This window comes from Corythoichthys intestinalis, chromosome 8, assembly GCF_030265065.1.
Source record: "Corythoichthys intestinalis isolate RoL2023-P3 chromosome 8, ASM3026506v1, whole genome shotgun sequence".
Classification (NCBI taxonomy): domain Eukaryota; kingdom Metazoa; phylum Chordata; class Actinopteri; order Syngnathiformes; family Syngnathidae; genus Corythoichthys; species Corythoichthys intestinalis.
Window position 1 is genome coordinate 44,017,534 of NC_080402.1, and position 26,666 is coordinate 44,044,199.

The following is a 26,666-nucleotide window of genomic DNA, read 5'->3' on the forward strand; positions in this document are numbered from 1 at the left end:
TGTTTTACAGCAGTTTGATCCCTCTGCTGTCCCCTCACAGGCTGGTGCCCATCATAGAGGGTGGCACCCATAGGGTATGGTCGAGGACCCAGGACCTCCAGCTCAGTGCAGAGCAGTCCTACGACCCCAATATGGACCCCGACAGCCAGTCACTACTCCACTACCATTGGGAGTGTGTAAGCACATCAAAGGTGAGCTCATGCAAGTACTGTACAATACACAATTTTAGGGTTATGTGTTCCGTCATTCCTTCCGGCTGTCTGTCAGACCACGAGATAGTATTATTCCTTCCAGAGCTTTCAATTAGGTTTATGCTACTAGCAATTAGCTAGAACGTACCTGATCTTACTTTAGCATTCAATTTGGGTAACTTCCGCTGCATTAATGTTCCTTAGTAAAACCTCTCTCCTTGAAACAAAACAGTGCAAACCCCCACTGTTACATAAGTACTTTTTTTTTTTAATTTGTTAAATGAATGCCGTCTGTTACTCACTTAAACAATGACATATGTGCGCCGTTTATATTAGGTAATGCTTGACACTGTGACTCACCTTTTTCGCCTTTTTTTCTCTTTGTCTTTCACTGCACATTTGACTTAAATCTTGTGGAAATTGAGTTCCACAAAAAAATCTAAATCACAATTTTTGACAGTAAATTCACAAGACATGCTGTTGTTTGGCAGTAACTTACTGCTCTGGAAAAGTTACATAATTGATCATTTGGTTCTGAGCATTAAATGAATTAAAAAGTTTATTTTTCAAGGCACATTTTTGCTTTTGCGTCATGACTGTGAACTTGTTTCCTTTGTTGCAAAATCAACACTTAACTAATTAATCTCCCTTAGCAGTATCCAGTGCTAAACATTGATTCTTCTAATCATTATGTAATTGCCACCATTTTCTGAATACTTATCGGTAGGGCTGGGTATTGAGACTTGAAGCGAATTGCGATATTGATCCAATATGCAAAGACATATTCAGGGTATACGCGGGGTCTTAAAAATGTAAAAATCCAAGTTTTAAATCCAACCTTTTGAAAGCAAGACCTTAAAATGTCTAAAATTCTCCTAATAGCTCACAAGAGGTCCTATAGCAACACTAGGTAACTTTTTCAACCTTTATAAAATATTTTCATAACATTTGTGATAATATGTTGGCTGACAACTAGTTGAATGACACCTCTTTTATATCTTGAAGGGGTCTGTATTGCTTTCACTGGCACTAACATTAACTTTGAGAAGGGTGGCAGTAACCCTGCCACAAAAAAAAAAAAAACATCAAATTTGCTGACTGCTTTACGGCATACGTCACTTCCTCCTTTCCCCATTCATTATTAAAACGTAAGTTGATGTGAATGCTTTCACGCGAATTCTGAAAACATGAAAGAGCAACAAAAGAGACAAAAGTTTTTTCTGAGCAAGATAAAAAGGAAGGCTACCAGGATATACAGAATAAACATTGGCCTGGCTTTCACTTGCAACGGAACTCCTCAGCGCTGACGAGTTCGGGTGGGGGGGTTTAGCTACACTAAATCACACGGTTGCTAACTGTCATATGCTATTGTTTAGCCACAACTGGATTCATTACCTAATTACTATTCATCCTTCACACATCCTCACGCTGGAAACAGAAATGTTGTTTAATCCATCTGCAGGCGACCGGGAGATTGATTTTAGATTGATTGATGATTTTACGACACTGTGCGGGTTTGGGCTGGTCTTCATGGTAAACGCAGCGCTGGTCCTCATGGGGGAAACAGTCTTCCTTATGGCAAAACACTACCGCTTTTGTCCACTGCAGTCACAAAAATTTACCAAAACTGAAAAGTTACCAAGTGTGCCTTTAAATACGACAGTTAAAGATCTTAAAAATCTTGACCTTACATTTCTATCAAACATGCATCAACCCCAGTCTTGGTTTTAAGTGTTTCGATTTTTAGGGACACTGTAACTACAAAGCGGAACTACCTGTGCTGCCCGGTCAGAATTTATCGAACACCACCAGCTATTGCTGCACTGCAAAAATACACTTCCTAAAAACTAGTTAAATTCCCTTGTTTTCAGCAAAAATCTACTCTAAATAAGTGAAATTATCTGCCAGTGCTTCAAGTAAATTTAACTCAGATTCCTTGAAATAAGAAAAATAGCTAGCTGAAAATAAGCTTAAGATATATTCTAAGCAATAAATTACGATATTTAATCTTCAAAATGCTTTAAAATTTCAGAAATCTTCTTAATTCAAGAATAGCTATTGTACAAAACATTATTTGAGCGCAAATGTGTCTTTATTTAGGTAAAAAATGACCCATCTTTTAGATGTACGGGCTTTATAAGAACAGTAATATTTACTTAAAGTAAGTGTAATCTGACACATTAATCTGTTCACTCATCTTTAACACTCAAAACAAGATATAGAAAATGATAAGACTAGATTTAAGAAAAATAATATGATTAAGATGTTATAAATTAGCAGTGTGTGCATGCGCAGTTGTTTGTACACAGCTTAGTTAGCTTAGCAGCGGAGAACATTTTAATTAGAACCGAATTACAGTACTTGCATCCATGGATAAGTGGCCGACAGCCGTTGGCTGTAGATTTACAAGTCTTGATTCATTCATATACTTTGCAAGTAATTCCGGGCCTCCAATTTTCCTTCAAGTATTTTGTACTTTTTTTCCGGTATTGATGTGAAATCGGTTTTAAATTGTTTTTATTATGGTCTTTAAAAAAGTCTTAAATTTGGCTTGTTGAAACCTGCGGAGACCCTTGAAAGAAGCATGGCAATATATTGGGCAATGTTTGCCATGTTTACAGATGAATGAAAAATTGAAAACTATGTTCATTACATGCAACTACAATCATTTTTTTAGGAATTATAGCTAGCTAGCTATAGCCATATAGCTAGGCCTAGGCATTTGATGTGTACGTTATAACAAGCATGTGAATATCAGTTAAAATTTTGAGATTTTGATGATTGTAGTTGAGTCTGGCATGCCCAATTCCATGAGCCGTCAAAGGTTGCTTCAAACAAGAATCTCAAATGCGCGTGACCTTGACCTGTGACGCCATAGATGGCATATGTGAGAAAAACTGATGAAAAAAAAAAAAAATTAATGTTATGTATTCCTCAAAAAGATACTGAATATATGCAACACTGTATACTGGAAATCAAACGTCATATTGCCGATACGCCGATAATGTTGCCCAGCCCTACTGATTAGTCTCCACCCTAATGTCTGTAGGGTCCAGAACACTGCTCCAGCCTGAACTTCGGCTTGGGCTACAGCGATCCTGTACTGGGAATATCTGGTTCTGAGTTAGAGGAAAATGTTGAATACACCTTCAAACTGTCTATCAGCAAAGATGGAATGACACCAGAGTCCACCACACAAACTGTGAGTTTTCACCTTGTGTAAATACAGTGGGGCAAATAAGTATTTAGTCAACCACAATTGTGCAAGTTCTCCTACTTGAAAAGATTAGAGAAGCCTGTAGTTGTCAACATAGGTAGACCTCAACCATGAGAGACAGAATGTGGGAAAAAAAACTGAAAATCACATTGATTGATTTTTAAAGAATTTATTTCCAAATTAGAGTGGAAAATAAGTATTTGGTCACCTGCAAGCAAGACAAGATTTCTGGCTGTCAAAGAGGTCTAATTTCTTCTAACGAGGTCTAACGAGGCTCCACTCGTTACCTGTCTTAATGGCACCTGTTTGAACTCATTATCGGTATAAAAGACACCTGTCCACAATCTCAGTCAGTCGCACTCCAAACTTCACTATGGCCAAGACCAAAGAGCTGTCGAAGAACACCAAAAACAAAATTGTAGACCTGCACCAGGCTGGGAAGACTGAATCTGCAATAGGTAAAACGCTTGGTGTAAAGAAATAAGCTGTGGGAGCAATTATTAGAAAATGGAAAACATACAAGACCACTGACAATCTCCCTCGATCTGGGGCTCCATGCAAGATCTCACCCCGTGGTGTCAAAATGATAACAAGAACGTCAGGCAAAAATCCCAGAACCACAAGGGGGGACCTAATGAATGACCTACAGAGAGCTGGGACCACAGTAACAAAGGCTACTATCCGTAACACATTGCGCCGCCAGGGACTGCCAGCTGCCAGACGTGTCCCCCTGCTGAAGCCAATACACGTCCAGGTCCGTCTGCGGTTCGCTAGAGAGCATTTAGATGATCCAGAAGAGGACTGGGAGAATGTGTTATGGTCAGATGAAACCAAAATAGAACTTTTTGGTAGAAACACAGGTTCTCATGTTTGGAGGAGAAAGAATACTGAATTGCATCCGAAGAACACCATACCCTCTGTGAAGCATGGGGGTGGAAACATCATGCTTTGGTGCTGTTTTCTGCAAAGGGACCAGGACGACTGATCTGTGTAACGGAAAGAATGAATGGGGCCACGTATCGAGAGATTTGGAGTGAAAATTTCCTTCCATCAGCAAGGGCATTGAAGATGAGATGTGGCTGGGTCTTTCAGCATGACAATGATCCCAAACACACAGCCAGGGCAACAAAGGAGTGGCTTCGTAAGAAGCATTTCAAGGTCCTGGAGTGGCGTAGCCAGTCTCCAGATCTCAACTCCATAGAAAATCTGTGGAGGGAGTTGAAAGTCCGTGTTGCCCAACGCCAGCCCCATAACATCACTGCTCTAGAGGAGATGTGCATGGAGGAATGGGCCAAAATACCAGCAACAGTGTGTGAAAAGCTTGTGAAGAGTTACAGAAAACGTTTGGCCTCCGTTATTGCCAACAAAGGGTACATAACTAAATATTGAGATGAGCTTTTGGTATTGACCAAATACTTATTTTCCACCATGATTTGCAAATAAATTCTTTAAAAATCAAACAATGTGATTTTCTGTTGTTTTTTTTTTCTGTCTCTAATGGTTGAGGTTTACCCATGTTGACAATTATAGGCCTCTCTAATATTTTCAAGTGGGAGAACTTGCACAATTAGTGGTTGACTAAATACTTATTTGCCCCACTGTACATCCTCTGATTAAGCAATTCTACCTATAGGAAAACCACTAACTCATTGGCTGCCATTTTTGGCAATGAACGTTCAATCCATTTGAAATGGGAGTGGCTGGCAGTGAGTAAATTTCGCAATTGTGTGTGTATGTGGTTGTGCGGCTGCTTGGTTACAGGTGCTGGTCCAGAGTGGTCACATTCCAATGGTGTATCTGGAGTGTGTGTCCTGTAGGGCCCAATCCATCTACGAAATCAGCCAAAACTCGTATGTCTACCTCCGAGGAACCTGCACGAACTGCCAAGGCTTTCACCGCGGGGTAAATACACACAAGCCACAATGGAACACATAAACTATCATAATCCCGCTCTGGCTGTTTTAGTGAAATGAGGTCACTCTTACACACAAACATTATAGTGAGGTCATTATTTCCAGCATCTTCATTTCTACCCTTCTCCTCCTCCTTAGTTATTCCAACTTTTCTGGTGCAGGTATTAGTGAGTGGGTGTGAGACTGAGGTCATTGTATAAGTAGAGCCAGGGAGAATAAGTTATATCCTTGCTAAAAATGGAAAACAATCGGAAGAGACAAAATACTCACTGAGTCACTCAGCGCTCAAGTTTATTTAGCAGCTGGTTGTGCTTATGTAGCTTCCCTGAACTCACACCTCATTGTATCAGGTGTGCATATAATCAAAGTTGTACAGTTTAAAAAAGGAGGAGGAGTAAAGAGGCATTAAAGTCTTCTTTCAATATTTGCGACTGTTTTACGCATGCGATAGGTAAAAATGGGAGTGTGGACTGGTTAAAAAGTGTGATCTAAGTAGTTTTTAAATGGTTACAATCACTTTCTGCAAATGTTTTTGAAATTGGCCTGTCTCGAGTTAGTCACTTCCTAGTTCTAAATTAAGTCTCAACATCGCTCAGTTAAATTTGTCTTTTTCAGAGATGGACTGCCATGACACTGCAGAACGAGACCCTGATCCTGGACTCGACCTCGATCACCACAGAAAAGGACTGTATGGACCTGGTTTTGCGGCAGGGTGCCCTTCGCCACGGAGACTCATACATTTTCACCCTGCACGTAACTGACGACATGCTGGATGGCGAGGGTGCCGCCTCCATCACATTGCACCACAACATGCCTCCAGCTGGCGGGGTGTGTCACCTCAGAGCAGGAGAGTCTGGATGGGATAGTGCTGATGCAGATGTTGGAAGTTTGACAATTCGAACACTGCTGGACAAAGTTCACTTTAACTGTTCAGGTAGGTTCTACACACATCACATTGCTCTTGGTTTGGATCTGGTATTTCATTTTCTAATTTTCATTTCACCCGCAGGTTACAGTGATCGAGGAATCTCTGAGACCCCTTTACTCTACAGTTTGTTGGTGACCCGCTGCAAGGAAGACTATTGTGAGGAGTTTTGTGTGTATAAAGGCAGTAGTCCAGAGCATTCAGCCTTCCTTCCCCCTGGCTTTAAATCAGCTCGACACCGTGTAGCTGTTTCCATCACAGTGGAGGATCTTCAGGGAGCAACAATCACTGCCCTCAACAAGTAACTATGTTAATTCAGGGTTGAATAACTTTCAAGCGATGCTTGTATAAAGCACAAACAACGTGGTGAGATGGCAAGAACTGCTATTGGTATACTGGTTGTAGTCGTTAGCTCGTCCATTTAGCTTTCTTTATTCGCAATGAGCTCGCGTCGACATATGATTACGTAAGGAGAAAGTGCTGGAACTTATCAAAACTAATTACACCTACGTGCCAACAGGGGGCAACAAAACACCAGAAACACAGGCAGGCAATGAGTGGACATGACAGGACTGCCATAAACGAAAAACCAATGTCGATATTATCCGATCGGACAACTCTAGTTAAAAGTAATGTTTTTTTAATCCCAAAAGATGAATGAGAATACTGTACAAGTTTCATGAAGGTCATGAGTTCAATTATACTACAGTGAAGAGCACAATTATTGTATTTTTATGAATATAAGTTGTACCTTAGTATAAGTTGCACCAGCCAATAAAGACAAAGAAAGAGGAAATTAAATACAAGTTGCACTAGAGTATAGGTAGCATTTTTGGAGAGAATTTTGTTTCATCACAGACCAAGAACAAACATAAATTATAGTAATAAAAATAAAATGGAAGGTAACTTAATAGGCTGAATAGGCATGTGTTAACGTAGCATACTGTATTACCAGTTATTCAGCAAATTATATCCTAAACAACACGAGATCATTTCATCATTTCACTTCATTAGCAAACATTAGATTTCATTCCAAATCAGTACAAAATCAATTAGTCTTCTCCTTCAGTATCACCTCTGAACAACTCCACCAACTCTGGAAGTAGAGGACGTGCCTAGAGCACGCTTCTCGTGGCTGTCAGTGTGAGAGACAAAAAAACACATAAATGTCACACATGACTATAAGTCGCAGGCCGAGCCAAACTATGGGGGAAAAAAATGACTTATTGTCTGGAAAATACAGTATTAGAGTTATTTTTGCACTTGTGAACAGGTCTATTGAAGTGGTGCTGCCGGATCCACCGCCTGAGTACAGTAGCCTTCCTCACTGGCTGTCTGAACTGACTGACAGCAGACTTAAACAGCTGTTGGAACAAGGAGACTCCCAGAGGGTCAGGGAGCTATCCTTGGCTCTTATTACTGTCCTAAATGAGGTAGGAGAGGTCTAAACATAAAAATGTGAATGAATGTATGCATCTGTCTTACTCTGTATTTGACCTCCACAATCATGTCATGTATGATGTAATAGTACGAACAGAGCAGGGAGTCCAGACGGGTGTTTTCAGCGGAGCGGGTTTACCGAGTCAGGGTCCGTAGCAACATTACTAGGGCATTGACTGCACTGGATCTAAACACTGTTAATGACATTCAGCAAACCTCTGCGGCGCTGGCACAGTGCACGGTGAGTAAGAGGCATATGTCTGAAGAGGGCTTAAAAGGAAAGAAGGTAGCAATCTAGAGAGCATACAAGTAATAGCTGTTGTTCTTTACGTGTTTTTAGGCGGTGAGTCGAGAGTTTATCTGTGAGGAGTGTCAGAACAGCACTCTGAATAAACTTGAGTCCATGTTAGATATTCTGCAAAATGACACCAAGCAAGGAACAGTTACTCCAACTGAGATAGCTGATAACATCCTGAACATCATGGGTAAGACATCTGTGTGGTTAGTCTTAGTTGCTGTACTCAGGTTATGGTTTAGCAAAAATTAGATGTACTTATATAGCTACCACAGCACGCAGAATTAGGCTTCCATCAGATGAAAATTAAATTCAGCATGGAAAATATGCAACACATTGATACTGTTGTAAAAGTCTAACTGTAACTGTAAGTCAACTGAAATTGAACATGAATAATCACTATTAAAGTGTTCAAACTATCATCCAATTCTGATGCCATTTCTGTTTTTTATGTGGGATGTTATCTATAAAAATGTTGTGATAAACATGAAGTTAAACTCCTTTTGGATATTAGGATCATCATTTGTAACTGCTCACATACAGTACTTGTGATCTTTTGTTATTCTAATCACACAGTGCAGCTAGTAGAAAGAAAATATATTCCAATTACTTATTTCCTAAATATCTTTCCTCACATATATTCCAAAACTTCAGGCGATCTGATCCATCAAGTCAGCCAGTCGGCGTTTCACTTCCAACCCCCCTTCGTGGATTCCCCATCAGTTTTCTCGACTTCCCCTTTGACCCCCTCTGGTGCATATCACGGAGGCATCCATTTGGACCCATCACCTTCCTCCTCAGAGCCACATCCGTTGAGAGTGGCCGCCAAAGCCTATAGCCTATCTTCAGTCCTCATGCTAATTCTCATGCACGGCCGTGTCCTGAACGAGGAACCACTTGTGCTCAGGGGAACAGAGATAGCTGCCACGGGAAAACTGGCTGACCCCCAGAGCCTGCTGTGTTACCACGGCAACAGCAGTCCAGGTGGGCCTGTTTATTCATTGTGGACCAATGACTCACGTCTGCTTTCATCTCCTCTCATTCTGAAGAATGTTGTGAATTCCAGGGAGAGCTGTCAGGATCAATGTGTCATAATAGAGCTATTTTGTCTATTATCCCTAGAATGCCAACAGTTCTCCATCCCCAGAGCATTCAACAGTAGTCTTGGCAGAGCAGCTGCAGGAAACAGTGTCATGCAGTTACTTCTTCGAGTAAGTACAGTAACATTTAAATGTGTAACATTTGTAAAGACCAAACTATAATCATAATTATCACGTGAACACCCTATTTTCCTCAATAGTTGGAGTCCAACCCATTCCCGTTCAATTATGTAGCCAACTACACAGTGTCCACTGAGGTGGCATCCATGGAGTTTCGCACTGAAAATGGGACCCAGATTCCCATCTCCGGACTGGATGACAATCTTGCCATCACTGTCGCCATAAACAATGGCACTAGTGGAGAGCTGGGCACAGATTCCTCTGGTGCAGGTGGCGTGCCTCCAGCCGGAGCTGTAAACATCAGCCGGTGCAACTCTGTCATCGTCAGGGTGATCACAGGCAACAACAACAGGCAGGCTGGACTCTTTATACAGCTCAACTTCACTGCTTTGGAAGGTTAGTACGCTGTGAAAAATACAACCTCTTCAGAAGTAGACAATAAGGGAAATTAGCCACTGGCCCCACTATCAAAACCAGTGGCCCAGATCAATTCGTCAGTTATTGATCCCAATACTCGCGAAAAAGAACAATTTGCTTGAATAACATGGATAACATTCATTTTTTGGGGGGGTAGATTTAATGAAAAGTGCAGCAAAATGGTGCAGAAACATGATTCTAGTGCAAGTAATCCTATTCCAATTCCATAATCAAATCCATAACCATACCATAATCACTCTAGTATAGCCAACATTTTTTCTCAAGAGCTCTAGGGATAGGCCGGCCCTCGGGAGAGCCTCATACCTGGGAGAAACTTTCCTGTCTTCTCCTTACAGCCATCTGGAAGTCTCCACCAGCTCAGTTGTCGTGGCAACAATTTAGAAGTCATAGAGATGACTAAGGCAATTATGGCTAACGATTTTTCACGCTAGACGATATTATTTTCTCAGTAGTGACGTGGATGAATTATAACACATTATGTTCATACCGTAGGTTTGACACTCGTTAACTTTTCTCTAACTTGCTTGTCTGCATATGTTGGCATTGATCTGCACACCTCACAGTAAACCTCGTTTCTTGTCTCATAGTAGCCGAGCCAAGTCCAGTGGTCTAACCACTGGGGCTGAAACTTTTCCTCCCTTTTCTTTTTATTTTGGATTTCGCATTCCCTCAACTCCTCCGCTGACTTTCTCTTTCCTGAGTGATATTTTTTACCCCCCGGTGATTGGCCAGGTGCTGGGGGTTTCAGAAACATGTTGTCTTGTAGTGTAACATTAGGTGCGTAATGAGGTACTGACAATCAATCATCAGCAGTAATAAGGTTGCATGCGTTCACGCGGGAGTGACCGAGCGAACCAGGTGTGTTTACGCCCCTCGGAGAGCAACGGCTGGCTGCAAAGACTGTAAGCTTGTCTTTGATCGGGATAGCGTAACATCATCAAAACACAGAACCACTGGGAATTAAAGTGAAATACTTTTTTTTTTTTTTTTTAATCGACGCATTATTTTTACTGGCCCCACTGGGCCAGTGGTATGTCCGGGCCATTTGTATTGTCGACCCCAGCTCCTATTAGTCATGCTAAGTAAGCTTTCAGATGGACACAACTCCATTTTTTTAAAAGTTCTCATAAGTAACCTGTTATTTTTAGTATTCATAACTCAAGTTAATATTGAGAATTAGATCAAATTAGCTAACTTAACTTGCATGCTGAAGTTTGTTATTTCTATAGAACTTTGATTAGTGATTTGGAGAGTTCCTGGACCCCAAACATCAGTGCTACCAACCCTAAAACATAACAAAAAGCCATTTGCAAAATAATTGTTTGCCTGATTGTTGATAATATAAGTAGTTGACATATAACAATGACAAAGAACTCAAAGTCGAAGAATAACTTTAAAACATGACAAATGACAAAATAGATACTGGGACAACTACCCTTATATAAAATGTCTATAAAATAAGATTCTATTGTTCATGTATTGCTGACCTGTCTGAGGTCAGGTCCAGTCGAAATCAGTAAGTTCATGTAGAGATGAATAGGATATTTCATATTCATTTGTCAATTATGTTTTCTATTATTGCAGACGTATGTTATTAGTCCATTAAATATTGATGAGAAAAAAACTGAAAATCAACAAAACATCAACTCCTAAGTAATAGTTGACAGTGATTCATCATTTCTGCCATCCCTCTCTGGTAACTCATTGGCTTCCATTGACAGCGATACTGTATATTCATTCACTGCTAACCCTCCCAGTTCAAATGGATTTGATATCTACTAGTTACAAACTAATTAAATATTACCTGACTAATAAACTGTATGTCTATTCCTAGATGCTGGAGGCGAAATCGAGAATGATATAAACTCTGAAGAGCCGTACATCGAAGCCTACCTTCATTCCCATGAGCATCCAAGTGAATTGAACTGCACCGAGAGAAAACGTATTACTCTCAGTATGACCCGAAGCCAGGACTTTGACCATAGGAAGTACACTTTCTTTCTATCGCCTGAGTAAGAACCCTCCTTAAAGATGCATAATTACATGGTTGTAAATTACAATTACTTTACATTTCTGCCGTCTGCTCGGCAGGAAGTATGACACAACGCAGGACTACTTTATCAATGTGAGCACGCCCTGCGACACCACCTACTGGTCTGCCGGCGTTCATCTTGAGGTGGGACTATTTGCCTCACTGTGCCAGTACTTCAGTGAGAGTGAGAAACAGTGGCGGACAGACGGCATGGTGCCCCTGGCGGAAACCAACTCCAGCAGAGCCGTTTGCCGCACCAGACACCTTACTGCCTTTGCCGCAGGCCTCTTTGTACCACCTCATGCGGTCAGCTTTTCAGTGCCAGTAAGTACTAGATGCAACCAAAAAAAGTTGTTATTGTGTTTAGGAAGCCGAAGAAGTTCATTCTCATGTTTTGTAGATGCGGTCTGGCCCACCTAGCTTTGTGGTGTTGCTGGTGTGTGTGCTGGGCTTTCTCTGTTATGTTGTTGCTGCCGCCATCTTGCACAAGTTAGACCAGCTGGACTTGCGCCGGGCTGGTGTGGTTCCACTGTGTGGCACAGATGGGCTTTTTAAATATGAGGTTCAAGTCAAAACTGGCTGGACTCGTGGGGCAGGTAAGCTATAAATGAATACATATTCCATACAACCAGATGAGGGTAGTAACACGTTACATTTAGGCCTTACATTTACATGAGTAACTTTCTGAGAAAAATACTTTTTACTTGAGTAGATTTGTGAAGAAGAAAACTACTCATAGTCAGCAAACTTTGGCCTGCACTACAGTCGCTACTGTTTTTTCCTCTCTTTATTTTTACCAGCACAGTGGCTTACCCAGTCTCACCAATCAGATGCAGCAACAATAATCACATGACTCCATTATACCATCAGATGTATCAGACGTAACAATACACATACATCACCACACAAAAGACAAGCTTGCGGTCCAGTCTTATGATCACGTCAGTGTTCTAACAGTACAATAAGTGGCACCGTAAAAAAAAAAGTATTTGTATTAGAGTGCTGCCATTAAAAATAAAAGTGCATATTTCAAACTCTCTCCTGTTTTTATTTTGCATAGATAGACTGCTGCAGAGCGAGTTTCATGGCCTAATATGGTGGTCTAATAGGTTATAGTATAATAATAGCAACAGTTCATATAGACGATCTTATGCTGAGAAAAAAAAATGCTATCGTTTTAAAAATAAAATTATATAAGGAATTACTCATTACTTGAGTAGTTTTTTTCATCGAATACTTTTTTACTTGTACTTGAGTACATTTTTTGGATGAATACTTTTACTTGTCCTTGAGTAATATTATTTTTGAACTAACGCTACTTTTGCTTGAGTACAATTTTTGGCTACTCTACCCACCTCTGCATACAACTTTGTTTTTTTTTGCCATGAATAGGGTTGGGCATCGTTTGAAATTGAACGATTCCGTTCAGATTCCGACTCCACGTTTCGATTCCGGTTCCGAACATTTCTCGATTCCGATTCTTTTAAGAGGCATGGTAAAAAAAAAAAAAAAAATGCAGGGTAAATTTTTTTTTTTTAAATAAAATGAACTTCTCTCGGGGCTAATTTTAACTCTTATCTAAATATCAGTCTTTGAGCTCGAGCAATTTTTTTCCCGCTCGGCGCTCAGGGCATCGAAACAAGGAATCGAAATTTAAAAGTTCGAACGATTCCAGAGCATCGGAATGTTAGAACCGGTTCCCATTGATGCTCAAAGCTCAACCCTAGCCAGGAACATTAGTTAACTAGAACCCAGGCCCGGATCTAGGTTTACGCACCAGAGTGGGCACTAAGAAATCTTAAGGGGGCACCCCCAATGCAGGCTTTTTTTTACCCTCTGCATTTCTTTAATTTTTCTTAAATCTAGTCGAATAATTTTCTCCATCTTGTTTTGAGTGTTAACGGCTGGTTAACAGATTAATACATCAGATTCTTCTTAAGTAAATATTACTATTGCTACAGTATTTGTTCTTATTAAGGCCATACAACTACAAGTTGGTCATTTTTCACCTAAATCAAGAGAAAAATGCTTTCAAATAATGTTTTCAACAATATCTATTCTTGAATTCAAAAACATTTCCGACAAGTTTTTAAAGCTTATTTTCAGCTAGGTATTTTTCTTATTTCAAGAAATCTAAGTGAGTAAATTTAATTGAAGCACTCGCAGATAATTTCACTTATTTCTAGTATATTTACACTGAAAACAAGGGAAGCTTTTCTTTTTTTGGGGGGGGGTTTGGGTTTTGCAGTGCATATGTAATGGTTTCATTGGTACACCGTTTGATTAAACCTTTGTTTTTAAAAACTACTTAAGAAACATTTTGAAAACTTCCAGAATAAGTGTCTGGATTTTATGAGCAAATTTAAATTGCAATATTTAAACGCAGAGGTGGGTAGAGCAGCCAACATTTTTACTCAGCAAAGAGTAGTGTTACTTCAAACTAATATTACTCAAGTAAGAGTAAAAGTAGTCATCCAAAAAAATGTACTCAAGTACAAATAAAAAAGTATGCAGTGAAAAGAATACTCAATTAAGAGTGACATTTTGAGTAACTGCTTATTTTTGTTTATTTATTTATTTATTTTTACAATGGTATATGAACCGTTGTTATAATGATACTGGACAATAACACATTACATAACCGCATAAAGCCAAAGAAATACAAAAAAAAATGTATTCCAATGAGAGAGGAAAAAAAACATAAACGAGGCATTCTTCGCCCAAAGAGCATGAGTGCCCTCTGGTGGAAAAAATAGTTCCTAGTTTGAATAGTGAAGAGTTTCTTCATTATTACTATTTAGAAATTAAAAGGAGCATATATCCGGTTATCCTTAGTCAAAAAAACTGGTATAGAGGTTAAAATCCGCACTTTTGAGTCCTGTTGAGAGCAGCGCTCAATATAAAATACTTCATTTTTTTACGGTACTAAAGACCACATGATTGAGCAGGCTGGCGTGAAGCTAGGACGGCAAGCTTGCGTCTGATTTGTATAATGGAGTCATGTGATTATTTTTGCGACGTCTCATTGGTGAAATCGGTAGAGCTACTTGGTACTCATACAGCTTTTACAGCTACTCGGTATCGCTGGCAAAAACACTTTTTTATGTTCTGTCGGGAGGAAAACGGCTGCCCACCCAATAATATGGTATTGGTACAGATATTGTGATATCTTTTTACTTTCTTTGACCGAATACTTAGTGTAACGACCCCACAGTATTATTGCAGTTCTATCAGCTTCCTACCGTCAGCGAACGCCTCTGGCACGGATGGGTGTGTGGTTGGATGAGTAGGAGTGGGCGGGGCGAGCGGAGGGTGCGTGTGTGTATGTGCCTGGAGGAGAGAGAGGAAGCGCGCGGATAACAAACGAGGTTGGAAAAACAGCTTGTTTAGGTGATTGCTTGTTCGGCGTTGTTGCGGCCAACAGTAACCGTTAATCCTGCTATAAAAAAGTTGGTGAGACCAACTCTCCGTGCGTTCTATATATCCAGTGCGACGCTACAATAGATATTCCCGACATTTTGATTGGGTGGCACGACTCACGTCTGGGTGGGCCGTGCCCACCCCGGCCCACCGATACATCCGGCCCCGCTAGAACCTAAGCTAAATGAGTTTTGGCAAGACACAAAGTACACTCTGGACAAGCACAGGAAACAGACTCTCATGTGAAACGATCTATATTCACACCTATTTGTGTTTATCTGTGTTGAGGAAAAATTCTTCTATCACGATATGGGCCAACTTATATCACATGCCACAATTTAGTATATTTTTCATTATTTGATTAAAAAAAGTAGAAGACAAAGAAGTGATCATTAAATAGTTGTTTGCCTTTGTTAGTGTCTGAGTCTTAACACATTCCCTGTCAGAGATCACTGCTAGCCCATCCCAATTCAAATGAATTGGACGTTTATCGCTGTCAGTGAAACATGATCAATCACATCCAGTCATCATGAAAACTTACTTGTGTTGCTGCTAATTCTATTTCATGTCCCTCCACCCTCACCTCCAATGGCAACCAATGAGCTGATTTATATATAACCTATTTGTTTGTGTTGTGTAGTCACTTATCACACCTGTTTTTGTCTTGTTTTGTTTTTTTGTAAAAAACCGTGTTGGTTTGGCAGCCCTTTTATTTTCTATCTTAGTCTTATGGACGAAAATACTAATTAGTCTTGTCATATTTTAGACATTTCAAAATCTGTTCATGTTCATCTAGATTTAGACAACGAAAACTCAGACAAATTTCCTCTAGTTAAGTTGACAATTGCTCAAAATGTTTTCGTGTGTAAACTTCAAAAGTTTTATGCCATAAATATTAAATGAAAGGTTTCCAACAATTTTGAATGAACATTGACAGACGAGCACATAATTGTTGAGCGTACAAGGACATCTCCATCTTCGTGATGATAATACACACTCAGCAGGAAAACAGTACACTATTGTCAAAGAATTAAACTCACCTGGACGTCACAAACTGTATGTATAAAACGCCTTCCAATAGTTAAAGACGACACTCACCACGGTAAATGCTAATGCTAACGCGAACGCTATGCTAACACTACAAGTTACATTTAGTGTGTGATGATCACTCAGCACAGACCTTTAAAGCCTAAAGCAGCATGGCATATCTAGCCAAGATAAGAAAACAAAACTTACCAAGCAGCACCTGACACGTGTTTCACAAAAAGAGCCCGGAGTGGACACACGCTTACTATCCGGCCGGTGACTAAGTGTGTGTGTGGGAGAGGGGGGAGTGACACGACCGAACACTACTACGATGCGTGCTAACTACACATACGATAAGAAAATGTCACACATTGTAAATTTATGAAGGAAACTGGCAAATTTTCATCTCGTTCTTGTCTCGTCAGATGAAAACTGGCATCCATCTCGCTATGTTTTAGTCTCCCAAGACACGTATTGAGCTCGTCATCTTCACGTCATCATCATGACAAAATTGTTCGTTGATGAAAATAACACTGCTCTAAAGGGCCATTTAGTGGCCATTCTGCCATTCTGCTTCATTAATTTAAGAAATTTCACTGTAGCACTGTATTTGTATATTATTCAGATTGACCATAGTGACAATAGAACGAAATTATGACGTTATCGTTTTGGCGATATATCATCATGTAATCCAGCACCAATGTTCATATACTGTATGCGCAGAGATGAAATTCATTGCAAATACGTGTACAATTTCAGGCACAACAGCTCATGTTGGAATCAGTCTGTATGGCCGTGAGGGTCGCACCGGACACCGCCATCTCGATAGCAAGGGGGCCTTTACACGCAACGCCCTTGACATCTTCCATATTGCTACTGACAATAGCTTGGGCAGTGTGTGGAAAATGCGCATTTGGCATGACAACAAAGGTAACTACATAAACTAACTGCGTGAAGCCGCCATGGATAAAGTTATCTTTGTCATATATTGAAAGAAATTGTTTACTGTCCCTCAGGTTTGTCCCCAGCATGGATGCTACAGTACATCTTGGTCAAGGATTTACAGACAGGAAGCAGCTACTATTTCCTGGTAGATGAATGGCTCTCGGTAGACAACGAAAAAACTGATGGTCAATTAGAAATTGAAGTGGAAGCCTCAGGTAAGGAAGTCGGCCATGACTGCATACCAGTAGTGACTGCTGACTTCATGTTTGATTTCTTCAGAAGAAGGATCGCTTCGCCACTTTCCCCGCCTCCTGCGGTGTGAGCTTCAGAGGGCGTTGTGTGAGAGTCACCTGTGGCTGTCGCTATGGGAGAAGCCCCCTCGCAGCCCCTTTACTCGCTTGCAGAGAGCCACCTGCTGTGCTTTGTTACTGCAGTTATTTTTGGCCTTCAACACACTGTGGTACAGCATAGTGGTGGACGAGAGAATCAGGTGTGTGCACACTTTGATCTAACCATCTTTTGGTCCCATTTTAGGGTATTTTACTAGTGTGTTGTTGTTGGTGGTAGTGGTGGGTTTTTTTATTTATTTATTATTATTTTTTTTTTTTAAATTTATGCTTGGTTATTGTGTGTACTGTGTTCTTTTTTATAGCTCAGCCACAATGTGATGGGTGCTGTTTTTACAATTTAGTCCCTTTGAATTTTTAATTCAAATTATAAAACTCCAAAAGCAAAATTTTAGGGGGATTAACTACCTTCATGAAATGATCTACTGGAATGCATTGTTTTAATGTGCATTTATTGACAGATTGTCATCTGTCAAATCAGATTACATTTCCATTGACATATTTAAAATGGCATGATATGACTTGACAAAATGTGTTATGTGGGGTGAGTAATCACATTCTGTAAAGAGCTATCAATAAGGTCCCACAGCTATATGTTATATAATGTGCGAATTGCTTGTCTGTGATGGTGTGAATTTTTTTCTCTCTCCAGAATAATATTCAATTTAAAAAGAAAAAAAAAGACTAGTCAGGCAGTTTATTAACAGTAGCAAGTTTGATTTTAATCTCATCCAGTTAATGAAATTGGCAGCATTTAACAACATGTTTCTAATGAATTGTTCATCCAGTTAATGAAATTGGCAGCATTTAACAACATGTTTTTAATGAATTGTTAATTATAAGATGATGGACATTTCGCTGTTGTATTTTGCAGCTCACAAGCCATAGGGCAATTATCTTCACTAAACGGCGAGACTCTAGCAGCAGGCGTGGTGACATGTCTGATTGCCTACCCGCTCTATCTCCTCGTCTTTACACTGTTCAGAATGAGCCGCAGCAAGGTACTGATGCCAAACCCACATATACTTCATTTATAGAATGTCACGCATAAGCTAACTATTTTTTTGTTTTTATTGTGCAAATATTTAGTGTGTGTCAGTGGAGCAAGTACCTCCACCAGGGGACCAAGAGTCAGTGGAGATTGATTACTTCCTGGACAACTCCATAGCTGGAAGTTCTTTCCTCTACTTTGACGGCGAGGTAGATTCTCATGGGTGAAAAAACAGGGATGTCCCGATCACTTATTTTTGCACCTGAGTCCGGGTCACCTGATTATTAGAATCTGCAGATACTGAGTCCCGATCTGATACCAAAAACTTTTCATTTGAAAAAAGTTCCAAACAAGTTACTGTACTGTACTGTTTACAGTACTTCCTCTTCCGCTTTTTCCGGGAGTGTTGCAGAGTATAAAACGTGTATACAGTGGGGCAAATAAGTATTTAGTCAACCACCAATTGTGCAAGTTCTCCTACTTGAAAAGATTAGAGAGGCCTGTAATTTTCAACATGGGTAAACCTCAACCATGAGAGACAGAATGTGGAAAAAAACAGAAAATCACATTGTTTGATTGAAATAATTTATTTCCAAGTTAGAGTGGAAAATAAGTATTTGGTCACCTACAAACAAGCAAGATGTCTGGCTGTCAAAGAGGTCTAACTTCTTCTAACGAGATCTAATGAGGTTCCACTCATTACCTATATTAATGGCACCTGTTTTAACTCATTATTGGTATAAAAGACACCTGTCCACAATCTCAGTCAGTCATACTCCAAACTCCTCTATGGCCAAGACCAAAGAGCTGTCGAAGGACACCAGAGACAAATCTGTAGACCTGCTCCAGGCTGGGAAGACTGAATCTGCAATAGGTAAAACGCTTGGTGTAAAGAAATCAACTGTGGGAGCAATTATTAGAAAATGGAAGACATACTAGACCACTGATAATTTCCCTCGATCTGGGGCTCCCTGCAAGATCTCACCCCGTGGCGTCAAAATGATAACAAGAACGGTGAGCAAAAATCCCAGAACCACACGGGGGGACCTAGTGAATTACCTACAGAGAGCTGGGACCACAGTAACAAAGGCTACTATACTATCAGTAACACAATGCGCCGCCAGGGACTCAAATCCTGCACTGCCAGACATGTCTCCCTGCTAAAGCCAGTACACGTCCAGGCCCGTCTGCGGTTCGCTACAGTGCATTTGGATAATCCAGAAGAGGACTGGGAGAATGTGTTATGGTCAGATGAAACCAAAATAGAACTTTTTGGTAGAAACACAGCTTCTTGTGTTTGGAGGAGAAAGAATAATGAATTGCATCCGAAGAACACAATACCCGTTGTGAAGCATGGGGGTGGAAACATCATGCTTTGGGGCCGTTTTTCTGCAAAGGGACCAGGACGACTGATCTTTGTAAAGGAAAGAATGAATGGGGCCACGTATCGAGAGATTTTGAGTGAAAATCTCCTTCCATCAGCAACGGCATTGAAGATGAGACATGGCTGGGTCTTTCAGCATGACAATGATCCCAAACACACAGCCAGGGCAACAAAGGAGTGGCTTCGTAAGAAGCATTTCAAGGTCCTGGAGTGGCCTAGCCAGTCTCCAGATCTCAACTCCATAGAAAATCTGTGGAGGGAGTTAAAAGTCCGTGTTGCCCAACGACAGCCCCAAAACATCACTGCTCTAGAAGAGATCTGCATGGAGGAATGGGCCAAAATACCAACACAGTGTGTGAAAAGCTTGTGAAGAGTTACAGAAAACGTTTGGCCTCCATTATTGCCAACAAAGGGTACATAACAAAGTATTGAGATGAACTTTTGGTATTGACCAAATACTTATTTTCCACCATGATTTGCAAATAAATTCTTTAAAAATCAAACAATATGTTTTTCTGGGGTTTTTTTTCACATTCTGTCTATCATGGTTGAGGTTTACCCATGTTGACAATTACAGGCCTCTCTAATATTTTCAAGTGGGAGAACTTGCACAATTAGTAGCTGACTAAATACGTATTTGCCCCACTGTATTTTTGTTTCTTTTGGCAATGCCATTGTATTTCTGGATTATTTTGTTACTTTTTTAGCCCTTAAAATTTATATATGGCGGAAAACACTCAGGTGACTTGAAGTTCCGCTCTGAGACCCCCAATTTGGCCTAATTGTCCTATATGCATGATACCCCTTTCTGGGGGAAGATACATTTTCAATAGCAAGGCATTTAAAAAAATATTAAACCCCTAAAAAAATATTAAACCCCTAAACCCTAACTTGAGGTGAGAGCATGAGAGAGCATAATTAAAGACACCATGATTTTAACAAGATATTATCACGTACTTACCTTGTTTTGATCAAAAAACTCTGTGTAGCATGTCTCACCGAGTGTCTTGAAACAGCTGTGAATGGCCACAGCCGGATTTATTGGGGATTTTATGGGTGAAACATGGTAATATAACAAGGGTCACAATGCAGAAATTGCAGACAGAAGGAGTGATCGAGATTTTCTTTTTCAAATATTTACCCTTTTAAGCGTTTTTTCAATTTCCTTTGTTCGGATTTGTATTTAAAATATCGGGGGAAATGGAATGGTAACAAAAAAAAATACAATTATGTGATGGTTATGAGGTAGATATCCCTGACCTACAGTATTTATAGACACTATTTTTTCATTGTGACATAATGTGTTTAAAAATTTGAAATATGCAAGTGAATAACTTTATAAAGTCGTTTTTTTTTTTTTTTACTAAATATTTGACATCAATTAGTGATTCTAAGCTAAAAAAGAGAAATTTCGAATAATAAATATTATTACTTACCTTCTTTTTATGGCTGGGTTGAAAAAAAAAGCGGTTGCGTGGTGTCTGTAAACGGGGGTCTTCAGGGTAAAACGGACAAATTGAAAGTAGTTGGGGGGCTTAATGCGCCATGAAACTGCTATGGCAGAATATAGCCATATTGTTCTATCAAACACGACAATTCTTTTTGCTTAAAATACAGCAGTTTATTTTAAAGAGGGTTGCAAGAGCAGAAAGTGCTTTTTCAGGCTTGTCTGTGTTTTCCGCCATGTACATACAGTATATATTTTGAAAAACCCAATCCCTTTCACCTGGGACATCCCTATGAAAACCATTTTTCAGAAATGATAGGCAGGATGTTTGATTTTCGTACCTGTCTCTTTTTGTCTGTAAATCTCTGCTCCTCAGACCAACTCCGAAGAAACCAATGTGGATTTGCCTACTCCGTCCACCAAAAGGTTAGTCACTCTGTGAAAGTAACACTTCTTTTTACTTTCAAATCCTTTATTTAAACTGTTAATATATATATATTTTTTTTTTCAGTATGGAGAGTTGGGGCATGGCAGAGGAGGAGAGTGATGACCGGGACTGGCCAGAGCTGTTGGGTCATGTACCTGTGACAGGAGGGGCGGGACATGGGGCGGGGATGCCGAGGCTCAAGAGGGGACAAGGGAGCAGGCACCTTGGTGTGGATATGACCTTTAACCCAGAAGATGAGGATGAGCAAAGGCACAAATATTTTACTTCCTCAGGTAAAAGATGTGTACTTTTCTCTTGAAATCTTATCATTATCATTGAATTTAACACATTGGCTGCTGATAAAAATAAATTGGACATCCATTGCCGTCAATGGCAGTAAAAAAAAAAAAAAAGTTGAAAAAAAGATTATTCCATAAATACATGAATTTGGGTGACTCAATGCGGACATTTTGGGAAATTTAAGCCAGGTAAGTTTTCTGTACTTGTGCTGCACTCTAAATTTTTCTTGTATAACATCACAGTGTGGAATGTTATTGCCTGCTTTGAATCTCTTTTAAATGAAATGAGTACTACACACATAACAATTTATAAGGCAATGGACAATTTTTGGTCATTAAAATGAATAAATAAATAAACACCTGCCTTTCATAAATTATATGCTACAATATTTGGAACACAAGTGTGGCCTTTACGATCCACATTGCCTGCCATTGACAACGATACAGATCCAATTCATTTAAACGTCGAGGACTGGCTGTAAATGTTTTGGTGCCATTTATTGCATTAGATGTCCAATCCATTTTGACTGGGAGAGAGAGGGTCACCCAATCAAAATGGATTGGACGCTGTTAGAAATTGACATTTTGACATCCACAGGACCCCATTAGATGTCTAGTGTGATTGTATTATTTACCTATTCTGCATGTTCGTTTATGACCGTGGCATGAACGGAAAGTACTTATAAGATATAATAATAAATTGAAGAAATGGATTTACAAACTTGGTGTAGTAATACTCTACTAGTGTAATGATGGCAGAGATTTTGTAAATACAAACAAAGTGCATAATTCTGCATGATAGGTCCTTCTTTTGGCGCACACAGGAAAAAAGGAAAGATCAGTACTTTTTCCAGCCAGCACGCAATCTAATAAACTCCAGAGGCATGGTTATTTAACATTCTATTACAAGTCACAGATGACGTGTGTCTTTGGCTTTTCTCTGGAGGTGGCCCCCCCTTCTCCCTCGCGTCTGCGTTTGCAGCAATCGTGTCCTGTTAGTTTACTGAGTTCACCGATTTATAGGTGCGCATGTATGGCCCAACTCGGTGTGAAGAATATCAGAACCCATGCGAATAGATTCGTAAGCAAGTGCCATCAAACTAATAATACTGATTATTAGATTATCAAGTAATATGAAATCATAGTGTTAACATACTAGGTTTATATGTACATATAAAGTAAGGTCACAGAGCTAATTTTATTTAATCCCAACATGGATTAAAACCGTCAATGGCTGCCAATTTATGTTGTAGAACTCTCCTTTTTTTAAAAGATGATTCTTAACTGCAGTTCAGGAGTGATTTATACCAACTTGACAGTTGCTTTCATGACTGCGATTCCAGACTGATGTTGAGTTGCTTTTCCTTGCAGATGAGGACCTCATCAAACACATTTTGAGCGATGGCCAGAATTTCTTCCCGCAAGCAGATGAAAGTGAGATGGCTGATCTGTAAGTATCTACGCAACAGAATGCAAATAATTCCCTGTATCTTCTGAAAATGAATTCTACTTCCCTTCTACGCTTGTGTGTCAGGTCAAGTATTTTGGAAGACAATACAGAGGTGATTCTACTCCAGAAAATCAATGACCCCCTTCCTCTGGAATCAGTCAGAAGAGAACCTCCGAAAACTGCTTTCTCCTCCAATACAGGTGAGTGTGGGTTTTTAAATGCTGTGTGCATGTTTGTTTATGTGATGATAGGAAGTACTAGTATATTTTATGTTTCTCTGTATTGCTACTTTAATGTTGGCGCCATTTGCCAAACAATCATGGCAGTCAAACTAAATACACGCATTTTTTTAGACAGAGAATTATTAGATATTGTTTGGTTTATATACCGTAATTTTTGGACTATAAGGCGCACCAGACTATAAGCCGCCACCCACCAAATTTGACATGAAAACGGCATTTGTTCATATCTAAGCCGCACCAGACTATAGGCTGCAGCGGTCCTCACTGTATTATGGAATATTTACACCAAAAGTTAACACTTTATTTGACAGCGGCATCATAAAACTGTCATAAGACCAAATGAACCGCCATTGCTTCAGAAAGCATCATTTGGCCACCACTGCTCCCTTGGGGGAGACAGTCATCCTCTGCTGCCACCTGCTGTCAAAACTGTTGTCGTTCAACATGCCTCCTGGTATGCATTGCGGCGCTGCAGATGTAAATAACAATCAAAATTCATGTTCTGTGCTAATTATGTCTTCAGTTACTGCTCCAGTTGTTTCCTTAATTGCTAGTTATGTTATTTGGTAACACTTTATTTGACAGTGGTGCCATAAGACTGTCATAACACCATCATACTTATGACATGACGCTGCCACGAGCATTAATGAATGCTTATGACAGATGTCATTTACTGCCATCTGGCAAATTATGTCACTTTTGAATGGGTGTAAACTGTCCGAGCTGCATATAAATGGAGTTTGTGACATTATTTGCCGGATGACACTTAATGACGTCTGTCATAAGCATTCAATAATGCCAATGACAGTGTCATGTCATAATTATGATGGCCTTATGGCAGTCTAATGACGCCGTTGTCAAAGTGTTACCTATTAACCCAAATAAATCAACAAATAAGCAGCACTGGACTATAAGCCACAGGATTCAAAATGAGGAAAAAAAACTTTAAATTACGGTAATTAACGGTAATAACTCTTTGCTGAGTTACAGAGTTGACATGGCTTGGTTCTTGTATGTGACTTTAAAATTGTCCTTTTAGAATATTAAATTAGCCTTTTCTGTCCAGTCAGTATGTCAGTATGTTATAAGACTTATGCTCTTCTCCAGTTGTGGCAGACGTGTGTCGTCCTAGACGGTTCCCTCCCTGGTGTGGACGCGCGGCCCTGTGGGGGAGCTGGGCTGCGATTGCCCTGGCCAATAGTATATCCATTTGGGCGGCCCACGGCTTCAATCAGAATGTTGCAATGATGTGGCTCATCTCCAGTTTTGCTAGCTTCCTATGCTCCTGTTTTCTCCTGGAACCAATAAAGGTAAGACCCAAAGGGTGCATGGAGAAAATTACTATGTAAAACACTCACTTAATTTGAAAACTACTGGATATTAGTACTGTATGTTATACTGTATATACATAGAAAGAAAGAAAACTGGATATTTCTTCTCAATTTTGTAATAGCACATTTACTTGTGTGTAACATACTTACAGCATATAGTACTAGCAGTATGTTCCATCACCTTGTACAGTATTGTGGTGAGAAACGTAGAGAAAAATGAGAAAGACCGTTTTTATGTTTCACACTAGCTGCTCTTGTGCTCTATACACCCCACGACCCCAAGAAACAGCCCCTTTATTGATCAGAAAACACCAGAACATAACAACAGTAACCACTACTCTCAGTCATGGTTGCCACAACTACCCGTGAACCATTCTGGGCATGCATGTGGGCATCCTGATACTTTGCTTCCCAAAAGGTTATCATACACCCATGCCAAGAATCGAGATATCGTTTTAAAAAGATGTCAATGTTTAAAAATAAAATAAATAAATAAGGAACAAACAAGTTGCCACTAAAATCTTCAAAAGCACCATAATCATGTCTCAGTTAACTCTATAGCTGCCATTGACGGCGCTCAACGCCCAATCCAATAAGACTGGGAAGGGCGAATGAGTGTTCGTTCATTCGAAACCAGAGCACTCACAGATTCAGTCACGATTTTCGGGGCATTCACGGGTCACTTTTTGTTCATTTTAGGGCATTTACAGGTCACTTCCTGTTAGGTTTGAGTCACTGCCTATTCATTAGGGAGATACCCGAGTCACTTCCTGTTCTGTTACCTAAAATCAACAGGAAGTGACCCATAAAATGCCCCAAAACCAATAGGAAGTGACTGAAGATCTAAATGACCGTACGATCTAAAAGATCGTAATGACCTAAAATGGCCCAAATTTACGTCGTTGCTTGGCATTGGCTGCCACTGCTGGCCATAGAAGTGGGAGGGGCCCGTTTGAAGTGGGAAGGGTTAGTTCGCTGCCACCCTCCCAGTTCAAATGGATTGGACATCTACTAGTGCTAAACTTGCAGCAAAAGGATGAGGATAGCTTGTTTTTCTGTTTATTAGTTGTTTTGTAGAATATCCTAGAATGATTGCTAATTACGACTAATATATCGATAATCGTTGTATCCACATATTGTGAGATAATCGTTATCGTGAGCTTTGTATTACCTATCGTATCATGAGATACCAAGAGGTTCCCACCCATAGTCGCTATAGTATGAATATCCAGCCGCAGTGAATCCCTCAGTAATATTCTGTAAAATTGTACATTTTTTAAAAAATCCAGCGTCTTGCTGTGGAGCACTTGAAGCCACGACGTATCATCACAGCACATATATATATTTACACATGAATCCGTAAAGTTTGAAAGCTAGCCGCAACATTGAGATAGCAGTCTTTTGCCCTAAAGACTGCGTGTCGCCTCCACAGTCAGGGATTTTCTGTGTAATTTTTGGAGTTTCAAATTAATTTTCCTCACTAAATGGAGGCCTACAGAAATCAAACCCACTTCCAGAAACATAAAGTACAACTGTGTAAAATTTTGTCAAAATTCGCCCAGCCGTTTCTGAGTCCATAGGGAACGAACGCACACAAAAACAGACACACACACACAGGCAAAGTTCCATTTATGAATAAATATAGAAATGTATATACTACTACTACTTGTATTACTACTAATAATA

General features: G+C 39.9%; 1 protein-coding gene across 3 annotated transcripts in view; it reads left to right on the top strand.

The window, feature by feature from the left end:
• pkd1a (polycystic kidney disease 1a) overlaps positions 1 to 26,666 on the top strand; it is a 112,297-nt gene that overhangs the window by 66,692 nt on the left and 18,939 nt on the right. For all 3 annotated transcript variants that reach the window (XM_057842898.1, XM_057842897.1, XM_057842899.1), the window contains 24 exons: positions 41 to 191; positions 3,241 to 3,393; positions 5,170 to 5,310; positions 5,937 to 6,255; positions 6,331 to 6,547; positions 7,520 to 7,679; positions 7,775 to 7,927; positions 8,027 to 8,171; positions 8,636 to 8,965; positions 9,104 to 9,192; positions 9,282 to 9,597; positions 11,474 to 11,651; positions 11,731 to 11,995; positions 12,072 to 12,267; positions 16,877 to 17,047; positions 17,134 to 17,277; positions 17,342 to 17,552; positions 18,284 to 18,410; positions 18,499 to 18,609; positions 21,608 to 21,657; positions 21,743 to 21,951; positions 23,329 to 23,407; positions 23,492 to 23,607; positions 24,757 to 24,959. In XM_057842898.1, the coding sequence (XP_057698881.1) occupies positions 41 to 191; positions 3,241 to 3,393; positions 5,170 to 5,310; positions 5,937 to 6,255; positions 6,331 to 6,547; positions 7,520 to 7,679; positions 7,775 to 7,927; positions 8,027 to 8,171; positions 8,636 to 8,965; positions 9,104 to 9,192; positions 9,282 to 9,597; positions 11,474 to 11,651; positions 11,731 to 11,995; positions 12,072 to 12,267; positions 16,877 to 17,047; positions 17,134 to 17,277; positions 17,342 to 17,552; positions 18,284 to 18,410; positions 18,499 to 18,609; positions 21,608 to 21,657; positions 21,743 to 21,951; positions 23,329 to 23,407; positions 23,492 to 23,607; positions 24,757 to 24,959 (4,234 nt within the window). The remainder of the gene's footprint in view (positions 1 to 40; positions 192 to 3,240; positions 3,394 to 5,169; positions 5,311 to 5,936; positions 6,256 to 6,330; positions 6,548 to 7,519; positions 7,680 to 7,774; positions 7,928 to 8,026; positions 8,172 to 8,635; positions 8,966 to 9,103; positions 9,193 to 9,281; positions 9,598 to 11,473; positions 11,652 to 11,730; positions 11,996 to 12,071; positions 12,268 to 16,876; positions 17,048 to 17,133; positions 17,278 to 17,341; positions 17,553 to 18,283; positions 18,411 to 18,498; positions 18,610 to 21,607; positions 21,658 to 21,742; positions 21,952 to 23,328; positions 23,408 to 23,491; positions 23,608 to 24,756; positions 24,960 to 26,666) is intronic.